Raw genomic sequence first — 10,158 nt, 5'->3', positions numbered from 1 at the left:
TCGATAATAAGGTTTACCAAGCTGTTTGCACCTTTTGTCGACTATGTCATGTAGATCAACCGTGGCCTTCATATGCCTCTGATTTTGTATATTTATATTTATATTTCAGTGGCATCTGACAAATTATTTCTATTTAAAAACCCATATCCAGAATCCATCAACCCCATGCGGCCATGCATAACCATGGACCCCCTACCAGCCTAACAACGCACGCGACGTCTATACAAAGTTGTCAAGAGATAGATAGAGACCGTTGCTAGCTATCACCAAACCCTTTATCAGCAGTAGCAAATCAAACAAATAAATCTTCAGCTAGCACCTGGACATACCATCAGCTTGCACACATCGATCGGCGCCATGCCTCCTCCTCCTGCAGCTTCTCCACGGATCATCCCCTCGAGAGTAATGTTTCTCCTCCCCCTGGTGATGACGACCATCATGTCGCTATGGTTCCTCCTAGCCTTTGCATCGACGACGTCCGGAGCAAGGGTAGCGTGGAGCGGCCAGCGCCACTCTGCCGTCTCTGCGACGCCAGGTGCTATGGCAGCGGTACCACCAGCGGGCACCGGCGTGCCGGCACGGCCGTCGGAGGCAGCTGTGCTGGCGCAAGGCCACGGTGGAGGAGGTTGGTGGACGCCGAGGGGACGCGTTGTGGCGAAGCCGCGGCAGTCGGTGCCGCTGGCGCCGTCCGGCCCGAGCCACGGGGGGCACATGTAGCGGCGCCACTAGCTGAGCTTCACATCGATAGGCATGCATGCTCCGGGTACGTAAGGATTCAACGGCCGCTGTTTCTCTTTTCGATCACGAGTATATATCATCGTATAGTAGTAGTGAGTAGTATCACACGTGTGTATACAAAGTAGTACATGTTAATTTGTGATCAATATCGCTTTATCTAGTCTCACTATTAAAAAAACAATAAAAATATCACAGACGATTTTCTAGAACCTATAAATATATAGAGACGGTTATTAATATAGACGTCTCTATAACATTGTGTAACAGGTGCCATCATTGTATTATCATCGTGATGTGATGTGCACTCTTCTCTGTCGTTTTTTTTTCATTCCTTCTGTATGAACCGAGAGAAAACTTCAAGGTCGATTCGTACGAGACCGTAGAAGGGTTATCTCCTCATCGTTATGAATATGCACTGATTTGTTCTTGTCCTGCAGTCAGTGTAGCGTGCTGCGTCTCAATACCTGCCACAACATATATACTGGAAGCAACATAATATGCACGTATATGTTCTTGTTATTCCGGGACGTATCACCAAATTCGCTATACGTATAGGTACAGGTCTTGTATCAAGCATGCTGGGCTCGTCCCATTTTACCGTCGTTGCACGTATGGGCCAGTCCAGTGATTGACAGTGACGAAAATGATCTGCCGAAAAAGGCTAAAGTCTTAAGGAAAAAGAAATACTGATCTCCATTATGAACAGCAATTACTCTGCATCTTACTTGAAAAGTGAGGAGAATTACGAAACGAGAAGCGGAGGTGCCACGTCGGCGGAAAATCTCTCCACCTTCTGATGGATCACGTTTGGAGCCACCACGACGACCGTAGGCCCGTTAATGGACTGGCCCATATGCGGCACGAGCTTAGCCCATTCAGAGCCCAACAAGAGTCACGAGCCAACGTTCAGTGGAGAAGGGTGGTCGGTATTCCAAATAACTACCACTCCGCAACAAGGTTAAGTTAACCGAGCTCCGATCGGTGACTAAAAATTCAGTAGTTACCGGTTAAAATTAAAAAAAATCAGAGAAAATTCATTTGACAAAATTTGAAATTTAGAAAAAAAAATCACGATTTTAGCGACCGGTTACCGAACGGTTTTCTCGAATTTTCCGTAACCGCTCGGTTTTCTCGGTAACCGTTTGGTTTTCTCGATTTATCGAGCGGTTTTCTCGATTTTCAGTGAAGTTAAAAAAAACTCAAAAATTATTTTAATCTTGTAAAATCAATAACTAATTTATCTGAGCTTCAAATCAAGTGAAACAAATTTTGTTGGTTTTCTTGTAACATTATCTACATGATAAAAGTATTTATACTCATAAAAAAGTTCAAATTTTTTGGTGAGAAATTGTATTTTATTAAACGAAGTTAAATGCATAGTTTACTCTGTGCTAATCCAAAAATCATGAAACTAATTTTGTTAGTATTCTTACATGATCCTATGTCTTTTAAAAATACATAAACTCATGAATTAGTTATTGTAACATGCATGATTGTGTAAATGTGTTGCGACTAGATTAATTCATAACTGACCCATCACACCTCAAAAATTAGTGAAACCACTTTCATTAGCTTATTTATACTATGATTTAAGTAGGAAAAAATAATAGTAGACATGAAAAAGTTAATTACAGTGTTGTTTCTTAACATATTCACTTTATGCTTGTGAACTTTGTAAAAATCATAAAGAAATTAATAAAACTTTAAATAAAGTGAAATCAATTTTAAAGATTCTCTTAAAATAAGTTTTACATAAAAAAAATATGTATTTGCATGTTAAACTTTTCCTTAATATGAGTTAATAACTAAGCCGCACGCTTCAATTTTTTTCATTTTTTTCAAACTTCCTCCCTATAGAATATGATGCAAACGACATTATTTTTTAAAATTGTTTTCACAGAAGGTCTTAGAATTGTGTCTAGTTTTTTTTAAAGATTTTGATTGAATTTTTTTTAATTTTTTTAATTTTTTCGAATTTTTTAATTCAAATTCGATTACCGTTCGGTTTCTGAAACTGGACCGGACCGAGAAGGTCGGTTATTGCGGTTTTTGAGCAGTTAGCATCGGTTTTTTAACCATGCTCCGCAATGTGTTGCATGGAGTCGTCCATCCCTTTCATATAATACTCTTTTATCATCCGTTAATCTTTTATTTATTATATAAATTTTTATTTATTTTTATATAAATCTTAATATAAATAAATAATCTTAATAAATCATACATCTTCACGCCCGTGGCTAGGCGCACTCCGGGCGTCCCGTGCTTCCTCCCCTTCCTACTGGATCCCTCGCAGCAGCACCCTCTTGCGTCAAGCAAGACCACGCGCCCTTTGGTCGTGCAGCTGCAGGTGGAGAGGTGAAGAACCGGCTGCTGGGCTGGTATGGCCATCGAATCGTTATAGCAGCAGCAGCAGCAGCAGCCGCCGCCGCCGCCGCCATGATTTTGGTTACATTTAGAGTTTTGTAGTATCTAGCTCACCTTTTGTTCGTTGATGACCAACACTGACTGATCATAACCTGCACAAAACTCGTTAGTTGTTAATCTGACCCACTGCACTTCAATCCTGATCGAATTACCAAAGTCTGTAGTCTTTGTGGTCACGTCTGCAGCCCAAACTGTGGAAACTGAGAAATTTCTGTTGTTTTCAGAAGGAATAAGTCTATTTTAATTTCTCGAACTATCACGTTTGTTCGGATAACTCACTGAACTTTTGAACGGTACATTTTACTCTATAGAACTATCAATACCGTTCATTTTACCCTCCAGAATATTTTTTCTCGGTGATTTTAATGACGTAGTGGCGGTTTCACCACGTGACAGTCCTCGTCAGTGTGCTAACATCAGCGTTATGCAGTTATTCTATTTTTCTTTAGAAAAATAATTTAAAAAATAGATTATTCTGAAAAATAGGTTTTATGTTAAAAAATCCAAAAAATATAAAATGACTTAGATAAATGTTTTAATATGTTTTAGCTATGTTTTTATTTCCGTAAATATTATTTAATGATTTTTAGTGTAAAAATTATTCCAAAAATGTTAGAATACATGTTTTAATTTGGAAAATAGTTTTAGAAAATATAGATTAATTCTGATAAAGTTTAAAAATATTTTCTTTGATAAAATAAATGCTTTTAATATGTTTTGTTGTATATAAAATTGTTTTTAATTCTAGAAAAATTAGGTTTAATTCCAGAAAATTAGTTTTCGTTATTTTTAGCCGTAGTTTTCGCGTCGTTTCTAACCATTTAAAATTAGTTTAGCCATACTTTTTGACACATTTTGGACACATTTAAACATATTTTGAGCACATTTGAAACATTTGAAACATTTGGTCATATTTTAACCATATTTGGGCACATTTGGACACATTTTAGCCACATTTTGGTCACATTTGAGTACATTTTTGGCACATTTGGGTCTATTTTAAACACATTTTTTATAAATTTGGGCACATTTGGCCACATTTTATGCATATTTGGCCACATTTGGACACATTTTGAGTATATTTTGGGCATATTTTGAGTACATTTGGACACATTTTGAGCACGGGCATATTTGGACAAAATATGGCTAAATATGCCCAAATATACCAAAATGTGCTCAAATATGTTTAAAATATGGCTAAATGTGCCCAAAATGTACCCAAATGTGACCAAATATGTCAAAATGTGACAAAAATATGTCTAAATATGCTAAAAATACGCCCAAATATGATCAAAATGTGCCCAAATATAACCAAAATGTGCCCAAATATGATCTACGACATAGGATTTGTTTTTAAGATCCCTAGCAGCGTTTTGAATTGTTTCACGCAAGTTTCATGCCAAAATTTAATGGGAATATTCCTCATAAAGCCTTAGTTTTCATATTCGAAAAGGTGGATCTGAATGTGATTGAAATGCATGACTGGTATTACTCTTCGCCTTAGATGATATAAACCATATACTGTAGATGTAGATTAACAAATACTAGCTTAATACTTAGTCTTTGCCATGCTAGATTCTAACACATTTATGTCTTGTTTGGCAAAACTTTAGCTTCTAACTCGACGTTACATTTTGATATTGTAGGCTAAAATAAAAGTGGTTTAAAATTCTATTTTTTTAATCTAAAATAGAACTAGAAGACTAACAAAAAACCCTTAGTGTATGCACAACTTTAACTTATATAAATTTCTAAACCTTTAAATACCTAGCTGAACTCTACCCAACGTGTCCTTATTTCAGCCAACTCCAACCAAACCCAGTTTCATAAAATTGAATCATGCGTACCCCTCGCAATATCACAGCTGTTGCAGTCACAGTTAAGGCTGTGGTGGATCCGTGATGTTTCTACTTCTACACTGCTTTTCACTCCAACAGTCGATTTTTTTTTCGTTTCTAACAGATAAGATGGCGATCCTGCCCTGTGCCAATTATTGGTGCTCTTTGATTTGTTCGTACCAAGTGATTTTTTTGGGTGAGGGTTGACATGATATAAACATGATAAGATTTCCGGGTGAAGCTAGTTGATCAAGTGCACGTATGAATGCACAAACAGGGAACTCGGGGGTATTATTATACTTCCTGTCAGTTTCATACAACCGTTACACCTAACTGAACAAGTTTTTGTAAATTTGTTGTCATTTCAGCCAAATTGTGCTAAGATCGCTACCGTTTGCCAAAAGCTCAAGAATTCATGTTCAACCTTGCCATACTTTCTTAGTTCCCGCAAAAAGTTGTAACTTAGGCATTGTTCAAAATTTCCAGGAGCAATCAATTCCTACAAGAAACAAGAAGAGAAAAGCATGATGCCAAACGGGGCCTCTATTGTGTTCTTTCGGAAATCAGAAGCAACAAAGGAACTTCTGGTAGCCTAAAAAAAAAACAAAGGAAATCCTGTCTCAACCCATCTAAGTATCTAACACCCATTCGATCCATCTGTCAGAATTAAATCTGATAACTCGGCGATCCAAATAAGGTCGTGTGTGGAGCACAATATTTTTACTTCCAGGTTACTGTAGGGATCGGAATTGTTTTCGTGTGAAATTCCTGCGTTTTCAGTAGCGCCTGATGAAGCAGAATATGGGACGTTTGCCTGATGCAATTTTAAAGAATCCGGCCTTGGATGGTAGCACATCATCTGTAAGAGCAAAGAAGCATCACCTTGCCATTGCAGCTCAATCTGTCCAAACGCATCGAGAGCAACGCACGCAATGGGACTATGGGAGTTGAGAGTTGACGCAAAGCAAGCAACGTAACGGAATGGAAGGAATGCGATGCCGGATTGCTTTGGCGCCATATGGAAATTTCAACGTAGCCATCCAATCAGATCGTTTTGCTTAGTCCAACTCGAATGGGACCCCAGGTGCAACCACGACAAATACATAACACCAAGGAAACATTCCAGCCACAATCAGCTGCATCGATTAGCATGAAACCACCAAATAATCATACATAGAACTCTTCATTATCTAAAAAAACATAGAACTCTCTGCATATATATGTACATATGTAGTTAGATGTGAAAAATCCTTATGATGGAACTACAAATACGAAGCATGGTTAGTATACTATCGGGAGCACCGACCGGTCTGTGGAGCTAGTGGCCGACGCCAGGGCTCGGCACCGACCCGAGCACCCGGCTGCGCCCAGCTGCAATGGTGGTCGCCGGCGGTGGTGGCGGCGGCAGCAGCGGGGGCCTTTCTTGGAGCGCATCTTGCAACGACGGTGTGCCATGTCCAGCGGGTGTGGCCCTGCTCGTCTCGGCGCCCACTTGACTTCCTTGGTCTTGATCATCACTTGGCATCGTCCTGGCTGCTTGCAGCAGAGACGGCGACGCCACGAGGAGCACGAAGAAGACGGCCGCAGCTTTGTGCAGTGGAGGAGGAGCCATGGCGACTGATCGATCTACCTGCCTTGCTAGGCTCTTCAGTTTTGTGTGTGTGTGTGTGTGTGTGTGTGTGTGTGTGTGTGTGTGTGTGTGTGTGTGTGTGTGTGTGTGTGTGTGTGTGTGTTTTAACCTGCAGGGAGAAGGCGAGCGTCGTTTGCAGAGAATTTATAGGCTGCAAAGGGAAGGGGGCTCCTGATGAGCTGAGGCTGGAAGCATGGGAGAAGGGAGTTGGAGACGAGAGACGGGTGAAGTCTGAGGTGAATAATAATTCATGCTATGATAAATAGTAGCTTGATGGTGAATATTGTAGCGTAACAGTGCAGAAGTATTATTGGCGTATAGCACTGTAACAATATTACTGGACACATGTAACTGTAGCATCATTACTGTAGCATCAGACACTATTCATCCATCTGAGATCCAATGCCTCGCCGTGGAGATAAAAAGCCACTCTACTGTTCAACATCCCATAAATTACTATTTATCGAAGTGAAGTAAGAGAATTCGTTGCTATAGTTGGTTGGTTTTATTGACGTAGTTAACTTGCTTCGCCAAGTTTCTTGCTTGATGAGGTTATGGTAAAACTAGAAGCAGAGATAACGACAAACTTCTAAACCTACTATGATGTTATATCAACATCTTATTTCTTTGGTGTTAGTTTTCTATGTTTGTAGCAATCTCTAGTTGTTCTCTTTTGAGCTGGTACTCCTTGCCGATTTCACTCAGCAGCTATTTTGTTAATGTAAAAATCTATGTTGTTCGACAACGCTCCTGCCACTGTTTCGAAAAAAACTTACTTCGCCAAGTCGCTCTCACACAGGAATTAGTAGTCTCGAAAATTGTATGGTTTCACATGGCGTCCTCTAAACGCATGGCTCCATTAACTGGAACCCTCACCTAAATTACGCTGTCAAGTCGTCCAAGTGGCTTCACTCTCTCTCGTTCCGATCAGATTAAGACTGGACCGATTCCAAGTGTGCGTTCACGCGTGCGCGACGGAGCGCCCCGTGGAAGATGGATAGGGCGAGTCAAACAACATGTTCATTATTAAAGGAAACGGCCGGGAAGCAAGCAAGCTGGCAGCCGGCCCGGCATCGATCGACGGAGGCACTGCAGCAGCCGGAGAAGTCGTGCAGGTCACCTCAGGTCAGCTCAGCGTACATGCTTGCATGGTGGATACAGCATGGAATGCGACTGTGCAATTTGCAGCTGGAGCTTTCAGAACCCCAATTCCTCCGCCCGGGATACGCTACCAGGCCGCAAACTGGAATTGGAACAACAGCTGATCCAGTCCAAGGTTAACTGTAATAAGAATTAGTAGTTGACCAAGATTTTGATTTCCTGTTGATTACCCGATTGCAACCTGACTGCAGGAAGAGCTAACCAGCATGCTGTGACTTGTTACTTGTGTTGTGTATTTTCTGGAAATTTCAATGTGTATACCTTCTGTGGGCCGGCGTGGTGCTGCTGGACCGGACTGGTTCTTTGGTTTCGGCTCAGGCCCGTGACTTGGCTGCTTATAAGCCGGCTGCTTGGGTTAGATTGGCGGAACTTTCGGTGCGGGGTTTTTCCTTCTCCTCCTGGGTACTGGCGGCGGCTGAACGGCGGAGGCCGAATCCTCCGCTCCTCGTGGGCGGATTGGGTTCTGGTGGCTATGGTCGGGTTTTTCGGTTCTGGAAGCCGTCGGCTGGCAAGAGGCTGCGGGAGATTCGGAGGTATGGCTTTGGCCGAGTGCCTGCCATGGGGCCGAACTCGCATATATATATATATATATCTTCTCCTCTCCCTCACATGATTTTCAGATGAGTTTTGATCTCCTTTTACTTGTCTCCCCTGTGATTTCCTCTCTGGTGCATTGGTGAGATTGAGTTCGAGTTCATCTCGTGCTTGTGGGCCGGTGCTCAGTCCTGAGGAAACTTGGTTGGCGCTCTGAAGCTGCACTGTCGAGGCTCACTCATACTGCAGTGGCCGTGCGGTTGAGGTCTTGTATCTCCGACATCCCTCACACCGGTAGAAAAGGCAGGTTGTTGGATTTTTGGGTCAGCGACATTTGAGCCGTGCCTTACCTCGATCTTCAGTCATCTTCATCGAGTTGCACTGTGAGCCGTCATTTTCCTTTCTGTTCTAACTGTATGGATCCCTGATATATACATGCTCTGTGATGATCTATTGTGTTGAAATTGAGTTAGAATAATGAGTACAATAGAATTGATCTTGGTGCTCTGAGTATTACTATAGGCAGTGCTCTGATTTGTTCTCTGTTGAGTGGATTTCAGTGAGCTTTTGCTGAGGCTGAATCCTTCTTTGCAGTCACTGCCAATAGTTAGCTCTGCCTGGACATGCGGCTTGATATTTGATCTCAGTACTTTCAGATATCTTAGTCTGTTTATTTGTCAGGTTTACTTGAGGTTCAGCTGTTATGCTGACCTCTGTGCAGAGACCTCTAGTTGTCCTGAGTTCATTTTCAGTATAAGTTCTATTATTGGTAGCTCTGTCCAGGTATTTGTAGCTTCTAGAGCATTGTATATCAAGATCTTTTCTAGGTGTGATCTCATATTCTAATTCAATTAGTGATATATATAACTGAACAGTTTGGGAGCAAATCTTCTTAGATTTGAGGCCAACTGTTGTAAATGATTTGAGAGCCATTTCCTCTATATCAAACTGATCAGTACTGTTTCAGATACTTGTTTCATAATTTCTGTAATTATTTTCTGCAGCTTTCTAAATTATGATCATATTTTTGATATATGGTTCTTACTGTTTTCGTTATGCTAGGATATGTATATATATGCTCATATGATAGCGCATACTACAACAACTTGTTTGTGTTGCTGCTGTAGCCTCGCACACTTGATGCATCGTTACACACTCAGCTCCAAGGTGGCGACAATTGGGGAGGCAAACCGCCAGATTTACCGTGCCTGACGTACTATATATTCTAAAGAAAAATGTTCAACAGAGTTTGCAATGTTCAGGGGCAATCCCATGTTGAACAGAGCAGAATTGAACTGACGACCATCATAGACTATCACTGTTCGAAGGTAACCTCTTTCTCTTCTTCCATGCACGCAGTTTAATTACAAGCAGACACCTTGGGTGGCACATTGCTGACCCGTGCCACTTTTATGTTCTTCATCACCATGGGATCTACCTAGCGCATCACCACCATGTTGTGATTAATTTTATGCAAATCATTAGCTCTTCTTAAAGCGATAAACTCAACCAACGAGTACTTGGGATTAAGCAAAACCTGGTGTGTGTTTGAGCTTGTCTGATCTGCTGGATCAGATTCAGGGGAAGGAGTGGCTCTTCCTTTCAAGGTAAGCCTCTGTATCTTCTCAAGACATCCTTGTACAGATTGAAGGGTGTGTTGGATTCATGCAGTCGCAGCGCCTTGGATGCATGTATGTTCCTCTGCAGCAGCACGATTCTTGTTGCAATTGGTGCAAAGTAGTATTATACCTGACCTGTATCCATACTATTCTCATGAGGCAGCCAGTGGCTTGCTTGATAACTTGTACACAATCTTGGAAGAAATAGTTGATT

General features: G+C 41.3%; 1 protein-coding gene across 1 annotated transcript; it reads right to left on the bottom strand.

Annotated features, from left to right (window-relative positions):
• Nucleotides 1-6,104: 6,104 nt before the first annotated feature.
• LOC133909850 (uncharacterized) lies at nt 6,105-6,702 on the bottom strand. The gene has a single exon (XM_062352396.1). The coding sequence runs from the start codon at nt 6,610-6,612 to the stop codon at nt 6,319-6,321; it is 294 nt and encodes a 97-aa protein (XP_062208380.1). The 5' UTR covers nt 6,613-6,702; the 3' UTR covers nt 6,105-6,318.
• Between the last annotated feature and the right edge of the window lie 3,456 nt (nt 6,703-10,158).

The sequence above is a fragment of the Phragmites australis genome, chromosome 2 (assembly GCF_958298935.1).
Source record: "Phragmites australis chromosome 2, lpPhrAust1.1, whole genome shotgun sequence".
Classification (NCBI taxonomy): domain Eukaryota; kingdom Viridiplantae; phylum Streptophyta; class Magnoliopsida; order Poales; family Poaceae; genus Phragmites; species Phragmites australis.
Note: the sequence above shows the minus strand (reverse complement) of the source record. Positions and strands in the feature narration are given on the sequence as shown.

Excerpts from the sequence above, each read along its gene's own strand:
- LOC133909850 (XM_062352396.1), bottom strand. The coding sequence starts at position 6,612 with ATGGCTCCTCCTCCACTGCACAAAGCTGCGGCCGTCTTCTTCGTGCTC.